The sequence below is a fragment of the Salvelinus alpinus genome, chromosome 26 (genome assembly GCF_045679555.1).
Source record: "Salvelinus alpinus chromosome 26, SLU_Salpinus.1, whole genome shotgun sequence".
Lineage (NCBI taxonomy): Eukaryota > Metazoa > Chordata > Actinopteri > Salmoniformes > Salmonidae > Salvelinus > Salvelinus alpinus.
Window position 1 is genome coordinate 28,439,579 of NC_092111.1, and position 25,467 is coordinate 28,465,045.

Here is a 25,467-nt window from a genome sequence, read left to right on the forward strand (position 1 = left end):
TGCCAGGTCTCGGACCTCCTCCCTATAGGCTGTCTCATCATTGTCGGTGATCAGGCATACCACTGTTGTGTCGTCAGCAAACTTAATGATGGTGTTGGAGTCGTGCTTGGCCACACAGTCGTGGGTGAACAGAGAGTATAGGAGGGGACTAAGCCTCTGGTAGGCGTACGTCACTGGGCAGCTCACGTCTGGGTTTCACTTTGTTGTCCGAGTGTCAAAGCCAGTGTAGTAGGATTCAATCTTAGTCCTGTATTGACTCTTTGACTGTTTGGTGGTTTGGCTGAGGGCATTACGGGATTTCTTATACATTTTCCGGGTTACAGTCCCGCTCCTTGAAAGCGGCAGCTCTAGCCTTTAGCTCGGTGTGGATGTTGCCTGTAATCCATGGCTTCTGGTTGGGATATGTAGGTATGGTCACTGTGGGGACGACGTTGTCAATGCACTTATTGATGATGCTGGTGACTGAGATGGTATACTCCTCAATGCCATTGAATGAATCCCAGAACATATTCCAGTCTGTGCTAGCTAGTGTTGTTGTTCAGCCACGACTCGGTGAAACATAAGATATTAAAGTTTTTAATGTCCCGTTGGTAGGATAGTCTCGATCGGAGCTCATCCAGTTTATTCTCCAGTCTCTAGAAATCGCTGTTCTGATATCCAGAAGCTCTTTTTGGTCATAAGAGACAGTAGCATCAACATTATGTACAAAATAAGTTACAAACAATGCGAACAAAATGGCACAGTTGGTTAGGAGCCCGTAAAACGGCAGCCATCCCCTCCGGCGCCATTCAATAACATAACTTTTGAATTACCAAAACTCAGGAGCGTAATCTGATTATTTTCTGTTATTTTTAGATGACTTTCCCCTCAAGAGGCATTAGAAGAAGACAAACATGAATATTACCCGTTAAACAAGATCTATTGCAAGATTAATCAATGTAAGAGTTTACATAGCTGGTCATAAATGGATGTTGCATTTTATTTTATGAGTTGGTTATGTAGACTTCTTCTAACCAATTGCTTTCATTTACAGATAATGATATGATTAGGCTATATCTTTACATTAAAAACCAAAGTCTTTCAGATTTTCAGTCATTCCAGTTCACTTCATTTTTTTTCACCTATATTTAACCAGGTAGGCCAGTTGAGAACAAGTTCTCAATTACAACTGCGACCTGGCCAAGATAGAGCAAAGCAGTGTGACACAAACAACAACACAGAGTTACACATGGGATAAACAAACATACAGTCAATAACACAATAGAACAACTCTGTACACGGTGTGTGCCAATGAAGTAAGGAGGTAAGACAATAAATAGGCCAATAGTGGTAAAGTCATTACATTTTAGAATTTTACACTGGAGTTATATATGTGCAGATGAGGATGTGCAATGAGAAATACTGATGTGCAAAAGAGCAGACAAACAAAAACAAATATGGGGATGAGGTACGTAGTAGGTTGGATGGGCTATTTACAGATGGGCTGTGAACAGCTGCAGCGATCGGTAAGCTGCTCTGACAGCTGACGCTTAAAGTTAGTGAGGGAGATATAAGTCTCCAACTTCAGTGATTTTTGCAATTCGTTTCAGTCATTGACAGCAGAGAACTGGAAGGAAAGGTGGCCAAAGGAGGTGTTGACTTTGGGGATGACCAGTGAAATACCCCTGCTGGAGCGCGTGCTACGGGTGGGTGTTGCTATGGTGACCAGTGAGCCGAGGTAAGGCGGAGCTTTACCTAGCAAAGACTTATAGATGACCTGGAGCCAGTGGGTCTGACGACGAATATGTCGCGAGGACCAGCCAACGTCCCATGTGTAACTCTGTGTTGTTTGTGTCGCACTGCTTTGGTCTATATTGGCCAGGTCACAGTTGTAAATGAGAACTTGTTCTCAACTGGATGACCGCGGCAGCTTTCCAATCTTTAGGGATCTCAGACGATACGAAAGAGAGGTTGAACAGGCTAGTAATAGAGGTTGCAACAATTGCGGCGGGTAATTTTAGAAAGAGAGGGTTCAGATTGTCTAGCCCAGCTGATTTGTAGGGGTCCAGATTTTGCAGCTCTTTCAGAACATCAGCTATCTGGATTTGGGTGAAGGAGAAATGGGGGAGGCTTGGGCAAGTTGCTGTGGGGGGTGCAGAGCTGTTGACCGGGGTAGGGGTAGCCAGGTGGAAAGCATGGCCAGCCATAGAAAAATGTTTATTGAATTCTCGATTATCGTAGATTTATCGGTGGTGATAGTGTTTCCTAGTCTCAGTGCAGTGGGCAGCTGGGAGGAGGTGCTCTTATTCTGCATGGACTTTACAGTGTCCCAGAACTTTTTGGAGTTTGTGCTACAGGATGCAAATTTCTGTTTGAAAAAGCTAGCCTTTGCTTTCCTAACTGCCTGTGTATATTGGTTCCTAACTTCTCTGTAAAGTTGCATATTGCAGGGGCTATTCGATGCTAATGCAGTACGCCACAGGATGTTTTTGTGCTGGTCAAGGGCAGTCAGGTCTGGAGTGAACCAAGGGCTATATCTGTCCTTGTTCCAATTTTTTGGAATGGGTTATGCTTATTTAAGATGGTGAGGAAAGCACTTTTAAAGAATAACCAGGCATTCTCTACTGACGGGATGAGGTCAATATCCTTCCAGGATACCTGGGCTAGGTCGTTTAGAAAGGCCTGCTCGCTGAAGTGTTTTAGGGAGCGTTTGACAGTGATGAGGGGTGGTCATTTGACCGCGGACCCATTACGTACGCAGGCAATGAGGCAGTGATTTCTGAGATCCTGGTTGAAGACAGCAGAGGTGTATTTAGAAGGCAGGTGTGTCAGGATGATATCTATGAGGGTGCCCCTGTTTACGGATTTAGGGTTGTACCTGGTTGGTTCCATGATAATTTGTGTGAGATTGAGGGTCATCTAGTTTAGATTGTAGGACAGCCGGAGTGTTAAGCGTATCCTAGTTTAGGTCACCTAACAGTACAAACTCTGAAGATAAATGGGGGGCAATTAATTCACATATGGTGTCCAGGGCACAGCTGGGGCCTGAGGTGGGTCTATAACAAGCGACAACAGTGAGAGGCTTATTTCTGGAAAGTTGGATTTTTAAAAGTAGAATCTCGAACTGTTTGGGCACAGATCTGGATAGTATGACAGAACTCTCTGCAGTAGATTGCAACTCCACCCGTTTGGCAGTTCTATCTTGGCAGGAAATGTTGTAGTTAGGGATGGAAAGGCTTCTGATGTTAACATGCATGAAACCAATGCTTTTACGGTTACAGAAGTCAACAAATAATAGCGCCTGGGGAGTGGGAGTGGAACTAGGGGCTACAGGGCCTGGGTTAACCTCTACATCACCAGAGGAACAGAGGAGGAGTAGGATAAGGATACGGCTTAAGTTATAAGAACTGGTCGTCTAATGCGTTGGGGACAGAGAATAAAGGAGCAGACTTCTGGGCGTGGTGGAATACGTACAAGGCATAATGTACAGACAAGGGTATGATAGGATGTGAGTACAGTGGAGGTTAACCTAGGCGTTGAGTGACTTCATCTCTGTAGGGACAAGTTAAGCCAGGTGAGGTCTCTGCATGTGTGTGGGGTGAGACAAAAGAGCTATCTAAGGCATTCTGAGTGGGATTGAAGGCTCTACAGTGAAATAAAACAGTAAAAACTAGCCAAGACAGCAGTAGACAAGGTGTCACGCCCTGGCCATAGAGAGGTTTTTATTCTCTATTTTGGTTAGGCCAGGGTGTGACTAGGGTGGGCATTCTAGTTTCTTTATTTCTATGTTTTATATTTCTTTGTGTTTGTCCGGGTGTGGTTCTCAATCAGAGGCAGCTGTCTATCGTTGTCTCTGATTGAGAACCATACTTAGGTAGCCCTTTTTTCCACCTGTCTTTGTGGGAAGTTGACTTTGTTTAGGGCACATAGCCTTTAGCTTCACGGTTTGTTTTTGTAGTGTTTGTTGTTTTGCTCGGCGTCTTTTTTCCCAAATAAAGAGAAAATGTACACTCACCACACTGCACCTTGGTCTTCTTCTTTTAACGGCCGTGACACAAGGCATATTGACATTAGAGAGAGGCATAAAGCAATCACATGCGTTGGTCAGGAGAGCTAAGACAACAACGGGTAAATGGCGATGAATGGGCAGAGCGGTTCAGTTAGATACATACAGGACCTAAGTTCAAAGCTGGGGCCGACAGGTAAACAAAATGAGGTACCGTGTTATTGAAACAGTCCAGGGGGCATCAGCTGTGTTAGCTGAGTGATCATAGGGTCAAAAGAGCAGCAATAGGTGAGTCAGGGCGCTGTTCGGTAGTCACTACTACGCTAGGCGAGCAGGGGATATCCCTTAATATCCCTTGATCTTCAAGAACATGTCTTGGAAAAATAGATTAGCTAAATTGTTTTACCTGAGCATAACCCAAAAACGAAGGACTTATTAGCCTAATCTGTTGTTTATGATTTTATTGTCATGGAGGACTGATTGGGCTCATTGCTTCCGGTTGAAAAATAAATGCTGCTCTCATGGAATGGCATGCTTTGAGCACTACCGAAAAGTGCTATTTGCATGTGAAAAATGTCTGCCATATGCCTCTGTTGTTGATGTTTTTGTTGGTGACACTGATATCTCGAAGCTGTTTAAGTCTGTCAAAGGTTTGGGAGTTTGAGCATGTGTCCATTAATCCTTTGGAATATATATTTGTTTTATCAGAACAAAGTAGATTGAGCAATAAAATCCCCTCTCGTGGTCTTCTTAAATGAAACTTGTTTTTGACAGTATGGAGCACAATACCACGGAGGAGTTTAGAACGGAGGTACTCCCTCAAACTTTTATTCCGTAGGCTGGGATCTGCACTATGCAACTGTTGCAGGAGCACATTTTTCACTGGCTGTCCACATTTTTTTTTCAAACCTTTATTTAACTAGGCAAGTCAGTTAAGAACAAATTCTTATTTACAATGACAGCCTACACCGGCCAAACCTGGACGACTCTGGGCCAATTGTGCGCCACCCTATGGGACTACCAATGTAATGCTGCCTGGATTCGAACCAGGGACTCCAGTGACGCCTCTTGCACTGAGATGCAGTGCCTTAGACCGCTGTGCCACTCGGGAGCAAAAACAATGGTTGATAGGCAGCTTTACCTTCTTCAATTCAATAGACGTATTCCGTTACTCCCGAACCTTGTACATAGACTAGTTATAAAACTACATACACCAGTTACAATGTAGACCAGCTATAATGTGCTATAAACCATTATAGAACTAACGCTCAGAGGTAGTAGGGGGGCAGTCATTGCCCTAATATGACATAGCCTGATAATGATGTGAATCAGCCTGATAATGATGTGCTTCAGCCTGATAATGATGTGTCACAGCCTGATGTGTCACAGCCTGATAGTGATGTGGTTCCTCTCTAGGTTTCTTCCTAGGTTCCTGCCTTTCTAGGGAGTCGTTCCTAGCCACCCTGCTTCTACACCTGCATTGCTTGCTGTTTGGGGTTTTAGGCTGGGTTTCTGTATAGCACGTTGTGACATTGGCTGATGTAAAAAGGGCTTCATAAATTAATTTCATTGATAGATTGATACGGATGTGACATAGCCTGATAATGATGTGTCATAGCCTGATAATGATGTGTCATAGCCTCATAACGATGTCTCATAGCCTGATAATGATGTCTCATAGCCTGATAATGATGTCTCATAGCCTGATAATGATGTCTCATAGCCTCATAACGATGTCTCATAGCCTCATAACGATGTCTCATAGCCTGATAGTGATGTGTCATAGCCTCATAACGATGTCTCATAGCCTTATAATATGTGACATAGCCTGATAATGATGTATCATAGCCTCATAACGATGTCTCATAGCCTTATAATGATGTCTCATAGCCTGATAATGATGTCTCATAGCCTCATAACGATGTCTCATAGCCTGATAATGATGTCTCATAGCCTCATAATGATGTCTCATAGCCTGATAACGATGTCTCATAGCCTGATAATGATGTCTCATAGCCTGATAATGATATCTCATAGCCTCATAACGATGTCTCATAGCCTGTTAATGATGTGTCATAGCCTCATAATGATGTCTCATAGCCTGATAATGATGTCTCATAGCCTGATAATGATATCTCATAGCCTCATAACGATGTCTCATAGCCTCATAATGATGTCTCATAACCTGATAATGATGTCTCATAGCCTCATAACGATGTCTCATAGCCTGATAATGATGTCTCATAGCCTGATAATGATATCTCATAGCCTCATAACGATGTCTCATAGCCTGATAATGATGTCTCATAGCCTGATAATGATATCTCATAGCCTCATAACGATGTCTCATAGCCTGATAGTGATGTGTCATAGCCTCATAACGATGTCTCATAGCCTTATAATGATGTGACATAGCCTGTTAATGATGTGTCATAGCCTCATAACGATGTCTCATAGCCTTATAATGATGTCTCATAGCCTGATAATGATGTCTCACAGCCTCATAACGATGTCTCATAGCCTGATAATGATGTCTCATAGCCTGATAATGATATCTCATAGCCTCATAATGATGTCTCATAGCCTGATAGTGATGTGTCATAGCCTCATAACGATGTCTCTCTCTCTCTCTCTCTCTCTCTCTCTCTCTCTCTCTCTCTCTCTCTCTCTCTCTCTCTCTCTCTCTCTCTCTCTCTCTCTCTCTCTCTCTCTCTCTCTCTCTCTCTCTCTCTCTCTTTCTCTCTCTCTCTCCCGTTCTCTCTCTCTCTCTATCTCTCTCTCCCGTTCTCTCTCTCTCTCTCCCATTCTCTCTCTCTCTCTCTCTCTCTCTCTCTCTCTCTCTCTCTCTCTCTCTCTCTCTCTCTCCCTCTCTCTCTCTCTCTCTCTCTCTCTCTCTCTCTCTCTCTCTCTCTCTCTCTCTCTCTCATATATATCAGCTGTGTTCCAAAGAGATCTTGAGAGAAGACAGGGAAGGAAGCTATCCAATGTCAGTAGGACCTTATTGAAGGTCTCCTGCTGAGAATCAGCATGCTGATTCTCCATTGGAACCTCAGATTCCCACAGAGAGAGAACAGCTAGGGTCTAGACCCCTGTGGTAGGGCAGTTTGTAGGACATACACTGAGTATACTGGAGATGTAAGATCCTGACACAAATATAGACCTGTACCCACGCAAATACACACACACGGGCACACACATACAGCCACACACACACAGAGTCATATGCACTCCCTCTGGGATTTCTTGGTAATCATGTGGTCTGCATCTGTTAGGGGTGATGACATTGGCCAAGTGTGTGTGCGCGTGCGTGCATATGTGAGTCATACCCTGCAGCTGCGGAGGGGTGGTGACCTTGGCCAGGAAGACAAGGCCCAGATGCTGAAGTAGCCTCACAGCGACAGATGTTAAGGGAGGGGAGAGGCTGGGGGGGAGGCGGAGGGGTGTGTTGAGGTCCCTGTACTGGGCCTTGTCCTCACTGTGAAGACATCTGGTCCCAATTGCCCATCCACCTCTCCAATGACCAATGAGTGAGTGAGTGAGTGAGTGAGTGAGTGAGTGAGTGAGTGAGTGAGTGAGTGAGTGAGTGAGTGAGTGAGTGAGTGAGTGTGTGTGTGTGTGTGTGTGTGAGTGTGTGAGTGAGTGAGTGAGTGAGTGAGTGAGTGAGTGAGTGAGTGAGTGAGTGAGTGAGTGAGTGAGTGAGTGAGTGAGTGAGTGAGTGAGTGAGTGAGTGAGTGAGTGAGTGAGTGAGTGAGAGTGTGAGTGTGAGTGTGTGTGTGTGTGTGTGTGTGTGTGTGTGTGTGTGTGTGTGTGTGTGTGTGTGATTAAGATGCAGGAGGGCAGATGCTCTGCACTAAAAGGCACCCTATTCTGTGTGTGTGATTAAGATGCAGGAGGGCAGATGCCAAGGACTGTCCTTCCTCTGGTCATCCCTCATCTACCCTTGTCGTGATTGTCTTCACTATGGTTCTGTTGAACACTTGATATTCTGCAGTACCTTTTCTCAACTATTTCTCTGTCTTGAATACTCAGGGCAGCTAACTTTGTCAACCCACTACACATTGGTAGTGCTTCTTGAGTTATCATGAATATAAAGATGTACTGTAGGTGCTGGTGTATAAATTAAAAATGTATACAAAATATAATTACTACCATCCACAGATGTTAGGCGTTAGATCTCTCTCCTCAGTCTTTTGCAAGGGAGCCTATTGTTGATGCAGACACCGTGAATATGTGATGTGTCCGTGCTAAAGACTGAGGCAGACAGTGTGGGAGTACCCTGTTGTCAGTCATAATGGAGCTAGTGTTAGCATTCGGCTAGTCCGTCTGACTGGTGATTGATGGCTGAATGCTAGAAAATGCTGCTACGCCACGTGGCATCGGAGGCTAATGAGCTCTGAGGGACTTGTGATGTAGATGACATCCGTTATGTGAGTGAGCTGAAACAAAGAGTTGTCTTCCACGCTTCCTCTGGCCGGGCTGCCTGGATACACGCTTCCTCTGGCCGTTCTGCCTGGATACACGCTTCCTCTGGCCGTGCTGCCTGGATACACGCTTCCTCTGGCCGCGCTGCCTGGATACACGCTTCCTCTGGCCGTGCTGCCTGGATACACGCTTCCTCTGGCCGCGCTGCCTGGATACACGCTTCCTCTGGCCGGGCTGCCTGGATACACGCTTCCTCTGGTTGGGCTGCCTAGATACACGCTTTATCTGGCCGCGCTGCCTAGATACACGCTTTATCTGGCCATGCTGCCTGGATACATGCTTCCTCTGGCCGTGCTGCCTGGATACACGCTTCCTCTGGCCATGCTGCCTGGATACATGCTTCCTCTGGCCGTGCTGCCTGGATACACGCTTCCTCTGGCCGTGCTGCCTGGATACATGCTTCCTCTGGCCGGGCTGCCTGGATACACGCTTCCTCTGGTTGGGCTGCCTAGATACACGCTTTATCTGGCCGCGCTGCCTAGATACACGCTTTATCTGGTCGGGCTGCCTAGATACACGCTTTATCTGGTCGGGCTGCCTAGATACACGCTTCCTCTGGCCGCGCTGCCTGGATACACGCTTCCTCTGGTTGGGCTGCCTGGATACACGCTTTATCTGGCCGCGCTGCCTAGATACACGCTTTATCTGGCCGCGCTGCCTAGATACACGCTTTATCTGGTCGGGCTGCCTAGATACACGCTTTATCTGGCCGCGCTGCCTAGATACACGCTTTATCTGGTCGGGCTGCCTAGATACACGCTTCCTCTGGTCGGGCTGCCTAGATACACGCTTCCTCTGGCCGGGCTGCCTAGATATACGCTTCCTCTGGCCATGCTGCCTGGATACACGCTTCCTCTGGCCGGGCTGCCTAGATACACGCTTCCTCTGGCCGCGCTGCCTAGATACACGCTTCATCTGGTCGGGCTGCCTAGATACACGCTTTATCTGGTCGGGCTGCCTAGATACACGCTTTATCTGGTCGGGCTGCCTAGATACACGCTTCCTCTGGCCGCGCTGCCTGGATACACGCTTCCTCTGGTTGGGCTGCCTGGATACACGCTTTATCTGGCCGCGCTGCCTAGATACACGCTTTATCTGGCCGCGCTGCCTAGATACACGCTTTATCTGGTCGGGCTGCCTAGATACACGCTTTATCTGGCCGCGCTGCCTAGATACACGCTTTATCTGGTCGGGCTGCCTAGATACACGCTTCCTCTGGTCGGGCTGCCTAGATACACGCTTCCTCTGGCCGGGCTGCCTAGATATACGCTTCCTCTGGCCATGCTGCCTGGATACACGCTTCCTCTGGCCGGGCTGCCTAGATACACGCTTCCTCTGGCCGCGCTGCCTAGATACACGCTTCATCTGGTCGGGCTGCCTAGATACACGCTTCCTCTGGTCGGGCTGCCTAGATACACGCTTCATCTGGTCGGGCTGCCTAGATATACGCTTCCTCTGGCCGGGCTGCCTAGATATATACGCTTCCTCTGGCCATGCTGCCTGGATACACGCTTCCTCTGGCCGCGCTGCCTGGATACACGCTTCCTCTGGCCGGGCTGCCTGGATACACGCTTCCTCTGGTTGGGCTGCCTAGATACACGCTTTATCTGGTCGGGCTGCCTAGATACACGCTTTATCTGGCCGCGCTGCCTAGATACACGCTTTATCTGGTCGGGCTGCCTAGATACACGCTTCCTCTGGTCGGGCTGCCTAGATACACGCTTTATCTGGCCGCACTGCCTAGATACACGCTTCATCTGGTCGGGCTGCCTAGATACACGCTTCCTCTGGTCGGGCTGCCTAGATACACGCTTCCTCTGGCCATGCTGCCTGGATACACGCTTCCTCTGGCCGGGCTGCCTGGATACACGCTTCCTCTGGCCGGGCTGCCTAGATACACGCTTTATCTGGCCGGGCTGCCTAGATACACGCTTCCTCTGGCCGCGCTGCCTAGATACACGCTTCCTCTGGTCGGGCTGCCTAGATACACGCTTCCTCTGGCCGGGCTGCCTAGATACACGCTTCCTCTGGCCGCGCTGCTTAGATACACGCTTCCTCTGGTCGGGCTGCCTAGATACACGCTTCCTCTGGCCGGGCTGCCTAGATACACGCTTCCTCTGGCCGGGCTGCCTAGATACACGCTTTATCTGGCCGGGCTGCCTAGATATACGCTTCCTCTGGCCATGCTGCCTGGATACACGCTTCCTCTGGCCGGGCTGCCTAGATACACGCTTTATCTGGTCGGGCTGCCTAGATACACGCTTTATCTGGCCGCGCTGCCTGGATACACGCTTCCTCTGGCCGGGCTGCCTAGATACACGCTTCCTCTGGCCGCGCTGCCTAGATACACGCTTCCTCTGGCCGGGCTGCCTGGATACACGCTTCCTCTGTTCGGGCTGCCTAGATACACGCTTTATCTGGCCGGGCTGCCTAGATACACGCTTCCTCTGGCCGGGCTGCCTGGATACACGCTTCCTCTGGTCGGGCTGCCTAGATACACGCTTTATCTGGCCGGGCTGCCTAGATACACGCTTCCTCTGGCCGGGCTGCCTAGATACACGCTTTATCTGGCCGGGCTGCCTGGATACACGCTTTATCTGGCCGGGCTGCCTGGATACACGCTTCCTCTGGTCGGGCTGCCTAGATACACGCTTCCTCTGGCCGCGCTGCCTGGATACATAACTTATGCATCACTCCTTCTTCTGTCGTTGTGGAAATCGGGCTGCCTAGATGTTCTTCTCCTTTCCCCCTTCTGATGACCAGGTGGCGAATCGCATCTCTGCATGTCTGGCAGACATATCAGTGTGGATGACGGATCACCACCTCAAGCTGAACCTCGGCAAGACGGAGCTGCTCTTCCTCCCGGGGAAGGACTGCCCGTTCCATGATCTCGCCATCACGGTTGACAACTCCATTGTGTCCTCCTCCCAGAGCGCTAAGAACCTTGGCGTGATCCTGGACAACACCCTGTCGTTCTCAACCAACATCAAGGCGGTGGCCCGTTCCTGTAGGTTCATGCTCTACAACATCCGCAGAGTACGACCCTGCCTCACACAGGAAGCGGCGCAGGTCCTAATCCAGGCACTTGTCATCTCCCGTCTGGATTACTGCAACTCGCTGTTGGCTGGGCTCCCTGCCTGTGCCATTAAACCCCTACAACTCATCCAGAACGCCGCAGCCCGTCTGGTGTTCAACCTTCCCATGTTCTCTCACGTCACCCCGCTCCTCCGCTCTCTCCACTGGCTTCCAGTTGAAGCTCGCATCCGCTACAAGACCATGGTGCTTGCCTACGGAGCTGTGAGGGGAACGGCACCTCAGTACCTCCAGGCTCTGATCAGGCCCTACACCCAAACAAGGGCACTGCGTTCATCCACCTCTGGCCTGCTCGCCTCCCTACCACTGAGGAAGTACAGTTCCCGCTCAGCCCAGTCAAAACTGTTCGCTGCTCTGGCCCCCCAATGGTGGAACAAACTCCCTCACGACGCCAGGACAGCGGAGTCAATCACCACCTTCCGGAGACACCTGAAACCCCACCTCTTTAAGGAATACCTAGGATAGGATAAAGTAATCCTTCTCACTCCCCCCCCCCCCTTAAAAGATTTAGATGCACTATTGTAAAGTGGCCGTTCCACTGGATGTCATAAGGTGAATGCACCAATTTGTAAGTCGCTCTGGATAAGAGCGTCTGCTAAATGACTTAAATGTAAAATGTAAATGTAAATCACTGTTCTGTGTGCCAAAAGAAGTGCACTAAAAGGCACCCTATTCTGTATTTAGTGCACTACCATATCCCTATGAGGCCTGGCCAAAAGTAATGCAATACATAGGAAATAGGGTGTCATTTAGGAAGCAACCCTAGGCAGTATCCTCACGTTTCACAGGGGACCAACTTTTCACAGGGGACCAACTTTTCACAGGGGACCAGTGTAACAACATCCTCCACCACCAGGGGGAGACTCCCCTTCATTAACAGATGGGCCTCAAAGGGAAGCTTGAATTATGCATGGCCATAATATAACCACTGATAGGCACCCTTCCTCCCCTACCTCCCCAGAGATGGCTTCTAATCTATGGGTAGCTAAAACAGAAAGGGCTGGATTTCCTTTTCTTTCCTGGAGGACCAGGTATTTCTGTATTCAGATTATAAAATGCTAAAAGTGTGGCTTTCCTGTATGTGAGTCCATCGCTACACTAGTCCACAGGTTTCTTCTTACACTGCCACAGACCATCTTTGCACTGGTAGAATTGTCTTTCCTGATTGTCTGCATTAAGGCAATGATTAGTTTAATGGTCTTTGTAATGCTTGGCTGAAATAGAGAGTTGCCTCATCAGGTCATAGATTGGACTGAACTGGACACTCCTAAAATCCAATCATTCGTCCTCAGTAGGATAAAACATATTGAGACGTATATAGTGCATGGAACTAGTCCAGATTATTCAATTAGAGCGGAGCAATCGAATCACTGACCACTGCTGCTCGCTAGTGGAGCGAGCATGGATGAATCAATTAGAGCTAATCGATTCTCCAATCAATTCCCTCATTGAGTCGTGGAGAGTCATCCTCAGTAATTCTATATACGCACCACTTAACTTTGGTTAGCCAATCACAGGCCGTTTTACTCAGTGCGATTGGCTTGGGCTCCAGTCAATCGATGGTTTAGGAGTTAGTCGATAATGAATGGTTCGCTTGTTTAGACTTTGAGGACAGCTGTTTGTGTTTACATTGGGATAGCAGGGAGTTTGTGGGAGTGTAGAAGATGTTGGTTAATTAGGTAAAACAACATCAAATAGACGTAGGATATCTCTCTTTCTTCTTCCTTCTCTCTCGCTCTCTCTCAAATAAATGTTCATTGTAAGGGCTTTATTGGCATGCCAAAGCAAGTGAAATAGATAATGAACAAAAGGGAAATAAACAATAAAAAATGAACAGTAAACATTACACTCTAGAAGATTACAGACACTAGAAATGTCATATTATGTATAAATACAGTGTTGTAACGATGTGCAAATAGTGAAATTACAAAAGAGAAAATAAATAAACATCAATTTGGGTATTTACAATGGTGTTTGTTCTTTACTGGTTGCCCTTTTCTTGTGATAACAGGTCACACATCTTGCTTCTGTGATGGCACACTGTGGTATTTCACCCAGTAGTTATGGGAGTTTATCAAAATTGTGATTTGCTTTTGAATTCTTTGTGGGTCTGTGTAATCTGAGCGAAATAAGTGTATCTAATATGGTCATACATTTGGCAGGAGGTTAAGAAGTGCAGCTCAGTTTCCACCTCACATAGCCTGACTTCTCTTGAGAGCGAGGTCTGCCTACGGCGGCCTTTCTCAATAGCAAGGCTATGCTCACTGAGTCTGTACATAATCAAGGCTTTCCTTACGTTTGGGTCAGTCACAGTGGTCAGATATCCTGGCACTGTGTACTCTCAGATTAGGGCCAAATAGCATTCTAGTTTGCTCAGTTTTTTTGTTAATTCTTTCCAATGTGTCAAGTAATTATCTTTTTGTTTTCTCATGATTTGGTTGGGTCTAATCGTGTTGCTGTCCTGTGACTATGCTGGGTCTGTTTGTGTTTGTGACCAGAGCCCCAGGACCAGCTTGCTTAGCAGACTCTTCTCCATGTTCATATCTCTGTAGGTGATGGCTTTGGAAGGTTTGGGAATCGTTTCCTTTTAGGTGGTTGTAGAATTTAATGTCTCTTTTCTGGATTTTGAACATTAGCGGGTATCGGCCTAATTCTGCTCTGCATGCGTTATTTGGTGTCTCTCTCTCTCTCTCCTCTTTCTCTCTCTCTCCTCTCTGTCCTCTCACTGTCTGTCCTCTCACTGTCTGTCCTCTCACTGTCTGTCCTCTCACTGTCTGTCCTCTCACTGTCTGTCCTCTCACTGTCTGTCCTCTCACTGTCTGTCCTCTCACTGTCTGTCCTCTCACTGTCTGTCCTCTCACTGTCTGTCCTCTCACTGTCTGTCCTCTCACTGTCTGTCCTCTCACTGTCTGTCCTCTCACTGTCTGTCCTCTCACTGTCTGTCCTCTCACTGTCTGTCCTCTCACTGTCTGTCCTCTCACTGTCTGTCCTCTCACTGTCTGTCCTCGGTGAAGACAGCTTCTCCCTTCCTTTGTCTTGTTTTTTCTCTTCCTTTGTCCGTCTGTTTACCTCTCCTTCCATCCTCCACACTCGTTCCCCTCAAACAGTGAACTGTTTCTCTCTTCTTTTTCCCCACTCCCCATCTCCTCTTTTGTTTCTTGCAGGGCACATCAGATCCTCAGTGTGTTGTCTGGGACTATGGGAACCCGTAAGTCACTTTTACTCTGTCTCCACAAGCTCGCATGCACACGCAGACACACATGCTCTTGGTTAGCTGCGATGTGTGATGTGTGGTTTCTTCACTTAATTAATAGAGTGAAAATATTTTAATGAAGAGCCAGCCACAGTGTTAATTGAATAATTCAATTAAACACAGAATTGTTTCTATGCTCAACCGCTCAAAGGCAATTTTTTTTATGTATTTGGTTTGTTTTTATTTAAAGACCCAGTGCAGTCAAAAACTGTAATTTGCTGTGTTTTATATATATTTCCACATCATGAGGTTGGAATAAATACTGTGAAATTCTGAAAAATTATTGTATTGAATTAAAATGGTCAAAAATGGTCTTGTATTTTTGACCATTTTAATTGAAAACAATCACAGTAAAAATTGTTATCCAGAAATGATTAGATATTGAGATACGAACGGCTGCACTGGACCTTTAACACAGGCCTACTATGAAATGAGTGGACAAGTGGATAGTTTTGATTATCTATATGCACAGCTCAGGTGACCACTGACCAATGAGAGCACAGCTCAGGTGAACACTGACCAATGAGATTAAAGTCTGATGCAGGACAGAAATGACCAATCAATAGGTGATATGTAGGAGGGTGACTAGAGATTCCACCTGCTAGGTTTACTTATGATTAATTCATTGATTGATTGTGTGTATTATTCTTCAAAAGGAGATTATTTCCACAGCTCACCAAAGGCTTTGAAGTTCTAATTTAAATTTAAATTACACATCCAACATTTTAAATCATCAAATATCAAAATATTCAAAATATAACATTCACAAACTGTCTCCCAAGAGAGTTATCACAGCACAACTCAAGACAACTTAATCCCATATATTATGCAATACTGTCTGTTTGACTTGGTAACTAAATCCCTATATAAGTAAGAGGGAATACATTGAGATTGCCAATCATCAAAGAGGCTAGCGCTGGCTCAATTATTGTGTAATCGTGTTACTGACAATTCTGGATAATAACCGTGAACAAAAAATAATAATCACCATACTCGTCTTAATACATTCATTTTAGGAGAAGGGGGATTCAACTTTATATTCAAGTAGATCAAGTTTAGCCAATAGCAGTTTAAAAAAATGTCGGGGTAAAATTGGTAATCATTTTACTAGTACGGCAGTCGGGAGGATAAGATTAATGTCCAAAAGTTCCAAGCTAGGGCTGTCACCAAAGCTGTGTTATATTCATTAGGTATGTCATAGCACATTTTCTAAATACATTATGATGCTTTACAAGCAAAAACAAACAAACAAATAAATACAATTATGACAATAGCCGTGGTCATTTGCATAACAATGAATCGTTATCCACAGCCCTAAAAGTGGCGGTTCCCATCTTGGAAACAATCAGCTCTGCAAAAACAATTAAACACCATCCAGATTAGCATTCCAATCACATTAACCTCCCCATCGTTAACATAGGAGCCAGACAGTCTGATTACCAAGCAGGGAGATACAGAGATCACTATCACACAGCAATAAAACCAAAAACCCAAGAATATACTGTAGCCATGTCTGTTTGAGAAAGATTAGGCAATACACACACACACACACACACACACACACACACACACACACACACACACACACACACACACACACACACACACACACACACACACACACACACACACACACACACACACACACACACATACACACACACACACACACACATGCATGCATGTGCATGCTCCCCTAGCAGGTACTCGGGGAAGATGAGTATAGTAGTACTTTTATCTCTAACACAGAGAAAATTGTGTGTGTGCATGTGCGTGCGTCTGCGTCCTATTGTGTGTATAACCCAGGGAGACAGAGAGACAGAGAGACAGAGAGATAGGGAGACAGGCAGGGAGACAGACAGGGAGACAGGGAGATAGACAGGGAGACAGAGAGACAGGAAGATAGGGAGACAGGCAGACAGAGAGACAGGGAGACAGACAGGGAGACAGACAGGGAGATAGACAGCCAGGGAGAAAGACACCCAGGGAGACAGACCGGCAGACAGAGAGACAGACAGGGAGACAGGCAGACAGAGAGACAGACAGGGAGACAGGGGACCAGGGAGACAGGCAGACAGAGAGACAGGGAGACCGAAAGGGAGACATACAGGGAGGCAGACAGACAGGGAGACAGACAGACAGGGAGACAGACAGACAGCCAGGGAGTCAGGGAGACAGACAGGGAGACAGACAGGGAGACATACAGGGAGACAGACAGGGAGACAGGCAGACAGATGGGTACCTGAGGAAGGATCATGCAGAGATACAATAACATGCTGCAGTAAAAAGCTTTGTTTGTTTACAGAAGTCTTTCACCTCTCACAAACCCCCCTGTCACAAGACGAACCTACAGGCCTTCAGCTGAGAGAAACAGAACGAACAGACAGCTAGAGGGGAGTGGAGGATATAGGTAGCCACAGAGAGGGAAGGATCATCTTTTCTCTGTCGCCATTTTCTGTTGCCTTTAGTAAAGTCACATATGATTTTACTTCACTTAGGAACATTTAACTATATTGTATATACTGTACATGGCTTGTAATATTTGAAACTGACCTCCTATAGAGATTAATGCTGTGTGTGTGTGTGTGTGTGTGTGTGTGTGTGTGTGTGTGTGTGTGTGTGTGTGTGTGTGTGTGTGTGTGTGTGTGTGTGTGTGTGTGTGTGTGTGTGTGTGTGTGCGTGCGTCTGTGCGTGTGCATGCATGTGTATGTGTGTATGTGCCTGTGTGCATGTGTGTGTGTGTGCGTGTGTGTGTGCGTTTGTGCGTCTGTGTGTGTGCGTATGTGTGTGTGTGTGTGTGTGTGCGCGTGTGTGTGTGTCAGTCCCTAAAACAGACAGTTAGGGATTAAGGACTGCATCGGGACACAAATCTCTTGAGCCGAACATCATCCCCTGCTTGTGTGTGTGTGTTTGTATTTGTGTGTATGTGTGTGTTTGTAAATTTGTGTGGAGAGTAATAGCCACATTTTGATGGGCTCTGCTAACAGGGCTAAGTTGGCCCACAGTTTCTGTTCACAGTTCAGTTTTGTTCTGTTATGTTTTGTTTTTTTACAGGCCCATATGTCCGTACCATCTGGTGTGCCCACATCCACACGCTCTCTCTCTCTCTCTCTCTCTCTCTCTCTCTCTCTCTCTCTCTCTCTCTCTCTCTCTCTCTCTCTCTCTCTCTCTCTCTCTCTCTCTCTCTCTCTCTCTCTCTCTCTCTCTCTCTCTCTCTCTCTCTCTCTCTCTCTCTCTCTCTCTCTCTCTCTCTCTCTCTCTCTCTCTCTCTCTCTTTCTCTCTCTCTATCAATCGCTCTCTATTCCTCACTTTCTCTGTAAATCATATTTATGGATCTGTGTCAAACTTTATGTAACTGGGTTCAGGTGGGTTGAGGTCTCTATCTTGGTTCAGGTAGGGTGATCAAAGCTTGAGTGGTTAACAGGATAGCAGATCTCACCTAACCCCTTCCACTCTTGTCCAACTCACACCATACAATAGGGTTTTTCACATGCAGTATGGCAAAGTTAAACATCTAGCATGAAGGGAGAGAGGGGGATTGAGAGAGAGTGAGAGAGAACAAAAGAGAGGTATAGAGAGAGCGAGAGAGAGGTAGAGAGAGAGAAAGAAAGTGAGGTAGAGAGAGGAGCTAGAGAGAGTGAGGTAGATAGAGAGGCAGAGAGAGAGAGAAGAGAGAGTAGGAGAGAGAGATGTTGAGGCTGGGTACCCGTTGACCATATTGAGCTAGCTGTATTGTGCTATAGAGACCACTCTTACTCTTTATCCTTCACCATTGCTTTCCCCCTACATCAATACAAAAGCATAGTTGTGTAAGAGATTGACGTTATCATATGTTGTTATAACTGCGCTTAAAAAGTTGTGGTGGTATGCAGCATTGTTCCCTCTCTCTGGCTAGGTCATGCATCTGCAGCCTCTCTGAAATGATGATGGATTTTCTGCTCCTCTCTCCAGAGTGGTCCCTGACCTTGCCTCCAGCATCTCCCTCTCTCCCTTGATCCAGAACACATGCATGCTTTGGGGGTCAGACCTCCTGCCGTCACAACACACACACACACACATACATGCATGCGCAAACACGCAGAGTCGAGCTCACACACACAAGCACACACGCATACACGCAGGGGTGCAAACACACACATACACACATACACACATACACACACAGGGGTGCATACACACACATACACACATACAGTTGAAGTCAGAAGTTTACATACACTTAGTTTGGAGTCATTAAAACTTGTTTTTCATCCACTCCACAAATTTCTTGTTAATAAACTATAGTTTTGCCAAGTTGGTTAGGACATCTACTTTGTGCATGACACAAGTAATTTTTCCAACAAACTTATAATTCACTCTATTACAATTCCAGGGGGTCAGTGGGTAAGTTGACCCTGTCTTTAAAAGGCTTGGGAAATTCCAGAAAATGATGTCATGGCTTTAGAAGCTTCTGATAGGCTAATTGACATAATTTGAGTCAATTGGAGGTGTACCTGTGGATGTATTTCAAGGCCTACCTTCAAACTCAGTGCCTCTTTGCTTGACATCATGGGAAATTCAAAATAAATAAGCCAAGACCTCAGAAAAAGGATTGTAGACCTCCACAAGACTGGTTCATCCTTGGGAGCAATTTCCAAACGCCTGAACGTACCACGTTCATCTGTACAAACAATAGTACGCAAGTATAAACACCATGGGACCACGCAGCCGTCATACCGCTCAGGAAGGAGACGCGTTCTGTCTCCTAGAGATGAACGCACTTTGGTGCAAAAAGTGCAAATCAATCCCGGAACAACAGCAAAGAACCTTGAGAAGATGCTGGAGAAAACAGATACAAAAGTATCTATATCCACATTAAAACGAGTCCTACATCGACATAACCTGAAAGGCCGCTCAGCAAGGAAGAAGCCACTGCTCCAAAATCGCCATAAAAATGTCAGACTACGGTTTGCAACTGCACATGGGGACAAAGATCCTACTTTTTAGAGAAATGTCCTCTGGTCTGAAACAAAAATATAACTTTTTGGCCATAATGACCATCATTATGTTTGGAGGGAAAAGGGGGAGGCTTGCAAGCCGAAGAACACCATCCCAACCATGAAGCACGGGGATGGCAGCATCATGTCCTTTGGGTGCTTTGCTGCAGGAGGGGCTGGTGCACTTCACAAAATAGATGGCATCATGAGGGAGGAAAATTATGTAGATATATTGAAGCAACATATCAAGACATCAGTCAGGAAGATAAAGCTTGGTTGCAAATGGGTCTTCCAAATGGACAATGACCCCAAGCATACTTCCAAAGTTGTGGCAAAATGGCTTAAGGACAACAAAGGCACGGTATTGGAGTGGACCTCACAAAGCCCTGACCTCAAGCCTATAGAAAATTTGTGGGCGGAACTGAAAAAGCGCATGCGAGCAAGGAGGCCTACAAACCTGACTCTGTTACACCAGCTGTCAGAAGGAATGGGCCAGAATTCACCCAACTTATTGTGGGAAGTTTGTGGAAGACTAACCGACACATTTGACCCAAGTGAAACAATTTAAAGGCAATGCTACCAAATACTAATTGAGTGAATGTTAACTTCTGACCCACTGAGAATGTGATGAAATAAATAAAATATAAAATAAATCATTCTCTCAACTATTATTCAGACATTTCACATTCTTAAAATAAAGTGGTGTACCTAACTGCCCTAAGACAGGGAATTTTTACTAGGATTAAATGTGAGGAATTGTGAAAAACTGAGTTTAAATGTATTTGGCTCAGGTGTATGTAAACTTCCGACTTCAACTGTACATGCACACATACAGTGGGGAGAATAAGTATTTGATACACTGCCGATTCTGCAGGTTTTCCTACTTACAAAGCATGTAGAGGTCTGTAATTTTTATCATAGGTACACTTCAAGTGTGAGAGACGGAATCTAAAACAAAAATCTAGAAAATCACATTGTATGATTTTTAAGTAATTAATTAGCATTTTATTGCATGACATAAGTACCTCGTGGGGCATGAGGAAGGTGAGGGATCAGCCCAGAACTACACGGCAGGACCTGGTCAATGACCTGAAGAGAGCTGGGACCACAATCTCAAAGAAAACCATTAGTAACACACTACGCCGTCATGGATTAAAATCCTGCAGCGCACGCAAGGTCCCCCTGCTCAAGCCAGCGCATGTCCAGGCCCGTCTGAAGTTTGCCAATGACCATCTGGATGATCCAGAGGAGGAATGGGAGAAGGTCATGTGGTCTGATGAGACAAAAATAGAGCTTTTTGGTCTAAACTCCACTCGCCGTGTTTGGAGGAAGAAGAAGGATGAGTACAACCCCAAGAACACCATCCCAACCGTGAAGCATGGTGGTGGAAACATCATTCTTTGGGGATGCTTTTCTGCAAACGGGACAGGACGACTCCACCGTATTGAGGGGGGGATGGATGGGGCCATGTATTGCGAGATCTTGGCCAACAACCTCCTTCCCTCAGTAAGAGCATTGAAGATGGGTCGTGGCTGGGTCTTCCAGCATGACAACGACCCGAAACACACAGCCAGGGCAACTAAGGAGTGGCTCCGTAAGAAGCATCTCAAGGTCCTGGAGTGGCCTAGCCAGTCCCCAGACATGAACCCAATAGAAAATCTTAGGAGGGAGCTGAAAGTCCGTATTGCCCAGCGACAGCCCCGAAACCTGAAGGATCTGGAGAAGGTCTGTATGGAGGAGTGGGCCAAAATCCCTGCTGCAGTGTGTGCAAACCTGGTCAAGAACTACAGGAAACATATGATCTCTGTAATTGCAAACAAAGGTTTCTGTACCAAATATTAAGTTCTGCTTTTCTGATGTATCAAATACTTATGTCATGCAATAAAATGCAAATTAATTACTTAAAAATCATACAATGTGATTTTCTGGATTTTTGTTTTAGATTCCGTCTCTCACACTTGAAGTGTACCTATGATAAAAATTACAGACCTCTACATGCTTTGTAAGTAGGAAAACCTGCAGAATCGGCAGTGTATCAAATACTTGTTCTCCCCACTGTATGTGCACTTACACACAGACACACACACACTGTTGTTCACTGTTGCTCACACACACAAACAACCACCCCTGGTGTGGTGCTCTTTAGAGGGTCAGGGATAAAGATTTGGGGATAAAGTGCATTTGTGTGTGTATTCAGTATTCAGACCCGTTGACTTTTTTCCAGATTTTCTTACGTTACAACTTTATTCTAAAATGTATTAAATATTTTTTTTCCTTCATCAATCTACACACAATACCCCATAATGACAAAGCAAAAACAGGTTTTTAGATATTTTTGCAAATATATTAAAACCTTAAATATCACATTTACATAAGTATTCAGACCCTTTACTCAGTACTTAGTTGAAGCACCTTTGACAGTGATTACAGCCTTGAGTCTTCTTGGGTATGATGCTACAAGCTTGGCACACCTGTAGTTGGGGAGTTTCTCCCATTTTTATCTGTAGATCCTCTCAAGCTCTGTCAGGTTGGATAGGGAACAGCTATTTTCAGATCCCTGCAGAGATGTTCGATTGGGTTCATGTCCGGGCCCTGGCTGGGCCACTCAAGGACATTCAAAGACTTGTCCCAAAGCCACTCCTGCGTTGCCTTGGCTGTGTGCTTAGGGTCGTTGTCCTGTTGAAAGGTGAACCTTCACCCCTGTCTGAGGTCCTGAGCGCTCTGGAGCAGGTTTTCAACAAGGATCTCTCTGTACATTGCTCCGTTTATCTTGCCCTCGATCCTAACTAGTCTCCTTGTCCCTGTCGCTGAAAAACACCCCCACAGCCTGATGCTGCCACCACCATGCTTCACCGTAGGGATGGTGCCAGGTTTCCTCCAGATGTGATGCTTGGCATTCAGGCCAAAATAGTTTTATTAGATCAGAGAATCTTGTTTCTCATGGTCTGAGAGTCCTTTAGGTGCTTTTTGGCAAATGTTTTGGTACCCTTCCCTAGATCTATGCCTTGACAAAATCCTAACTTGGAGCTCATTGCTTGGTTTTTGCTCTGACATGTACTGTCAACTGTGGGACCTTATATAGACATGTGTGTGTCTTTCCATTTCATGTCCAATCAATTGAAGTGATCAACGGTTGACTCCAATCAAGTTGTTCTAACAAGGATGATCAATTGAAACAGGATGCACCTAAACTCAATTTTGAGTCTCATAGCAAAGGATCTGAATAATGATGTAAATAAGGTATTTCTATTATATTTTTAATACATTTGCAAAAACGTCTAAAATCCTGTTTTCACTTTGTCATTATGGGGTATGTTTGAATATTGATGCATTTAAAAAAAATCAATTTTAGAATAAGGCTGTAACGTAACAAAATGTGGAAAAAGTCTATAGTGACTGACATTCTATAGTCACTGACATTCAGTAGTGACTGACATTCGATATTGGCTGACATTCAGTAGTGACTGACATTCTATAGTGACTGACATTCAGTAATGACTGACATTCTATAGTGATTGACATTCTATAGTCACTGACATTCTATAGTCACTGACATTCTGTAGTGACTGACATGCTATAGTACATTACATTCTATAGTAACTGAGCACTCCAATCATATTTGATCCATGATTCTAATGGTCTAATATAATGTGATCTGTTAATCATTGTAACCTGCATGTTTCCTGATGCCTTCGGGGTACGTCAAATAAAAATCACATTTTCAAACAGTACATTTATATTTTCCAACGGGGCTATGCATTTTTTTCACATGAGTAGCCTCGTTTCACTGCCAAAAATACAAATAAACCATCTAGTGTTTAGCGAAATAACAACACAATGTCAAATACAGGTAGCCTAGTCAAATAATTGACATCCAATCACATTAACCGTTACTCTCTCACTGGAAACCCTCACTCTTGCGCAGACATTTAGAAACGAAACATGACCATTTGAAAAATAAGCCACAGGAGTTTTTGAGCGAGAATAAAGATGGCTTTCGAGTACTAAGACATGTAGTAAAGCAACAGATACCATTAATAAGAAGAGGCTAGAAGTGTCTTAAATGGTGAGCTACCGAGTGGCTAGGACAGGCAAGCCCCATACTATTGTGGAGGACTTAATTCTTCCCGCTGCTGGGAAAATGCTTGGGGAAAAGGCCAAAAAACGATACAGACAATGCCTTCATCAAACAACATTGTTTCTAGACTCATCAGTGATATGGCAGAAGATGTTTTGAAACAATTACTGCTTCACATACAAGCAAGTGAATTCTATGCGTTACAGCTGGATGAGTCAACAGACTTGGCGGGCCTGGCACAGCTCCTGGTATATGTCTGTTACGTTTATTGGGGGTAAATTAAGGGAGACATCCTCTTCTGGAAACCAGGACAACATGAGATTATATTTTTAAAGTACTGGACAGCTTTGTGACATCAAATGGACTTTGGTGGTCAATACGTGTTGGTATCTGGACTGATGGCGCAAAAGCTATGACAGGGAGACATAGTGGAGTGGTAACGCACATGCAAGCAGTTGCTTCCGACACCACTTGGGTACACTGCAGCGTCCACCGAGAGGCTCTTGCTGCTAAGGGAATGACTGACAGCTTGAAAGACGTTTTGGACACTACAATGAAAATGGTTAACTTTGTTAAAGCAAGGCCCCTGAACTCTCGTGTATTTTCTGCGCTATGCAATGATATGGGCAGCGACCATGTAACGCTTTTACAACATACAGAAGTGCACTGGTTATCAAGGGGCAAAGTATTGACACGTTTTTTTTTATTGAGAGACAAGCTTAAAGTTTTATTTACTGACCATAACGTTCACTTGTCTGACCTCTTGCATGATGATGAGTGTCTCACACGACTGGCCTATCTGGGTAATGTTTTTTCTCACCTGATTGATCTGAATATAGGATTACAGGGACTCTCCAAAACTATATTCAATGTGTGGGACAAAATTGAGCCTATGATTAATAAGTTGGACCTCTTTTCTGTCTGCATTAACAATGACAACACACAGGTCTTTCCATCTTTCCAATGTTCAAGATGGCGCCGGAGGAGATGGGCCATTTTACGGTCTCCTAACCAATTGTGCTATTATGTGTTTTTTTTTCGCAATATTTGTAAATTATTTTGTACAATGTTTCTGCAACCGTATCTTACGGCAGAAAAGAGCTTCTGGATATCAGGACAGCGATCACTCACCTCGGATTAGACAAAGATTTTTTCAACAACAACAACAAGCACGATTTTCTCCAAACACCCCACAGGGCAGACATCCCAATTATTCGCAAAAGGAAGCGACGCAGAGGATGAGGAGCCGGATGCCTTGTCCGGATCCGCAGAAGGCAAGTAGGAAAGCTGCCGTTACCATCAATATTACTCGCCAACGTGCAATCATTGGACAATAAACTAGACGAGGTACAATCACGAATATCCTACCAACGGGACATCACGGAATCGTGGCTGAATGATGACATGGATATTCAGCTAGCGGGATATACGCTGCACCGGCAGGATAGAACAGCACACGAGGGGGGACGGGGATGAGGGGGAGGGACGGTCTGTGCATATTTGTAAACAACAGCTGGTGCACGGAATCTAACTTTTTAGGGATAGGGGGCAGCATTTTCACTTTTGGATGAATTGGTGCCCAAATTGAACGGCCTCCTA

General features: G+C 45.5%; 1 protein-coding gene across 2 annotated transcripts in view; it reads left to right on the top strand.

Annotated features, from left to right (window-relative positions):
• Window positions 1–25,467, top strand: part of adgrb2 (adhesion G protein-coupled receptor B2) — a 511,200-nt gene that overhangs the window by 357,939 nt on the left and 127,794 nt on the right. For both annotated transcript variants that reach the window (XM_071368561.1, XM_071368562.1), the window contains exon 15: window positions 14,725–14,768. In XM_071368561.1, coding sequence (XP_071224662.1) covers window positions 14,725–14,768 — 44 coding nt within the window. The remainder of the gene's footprint in view (window positions 1–14,724; window positions 14,769–25,467) is intronic.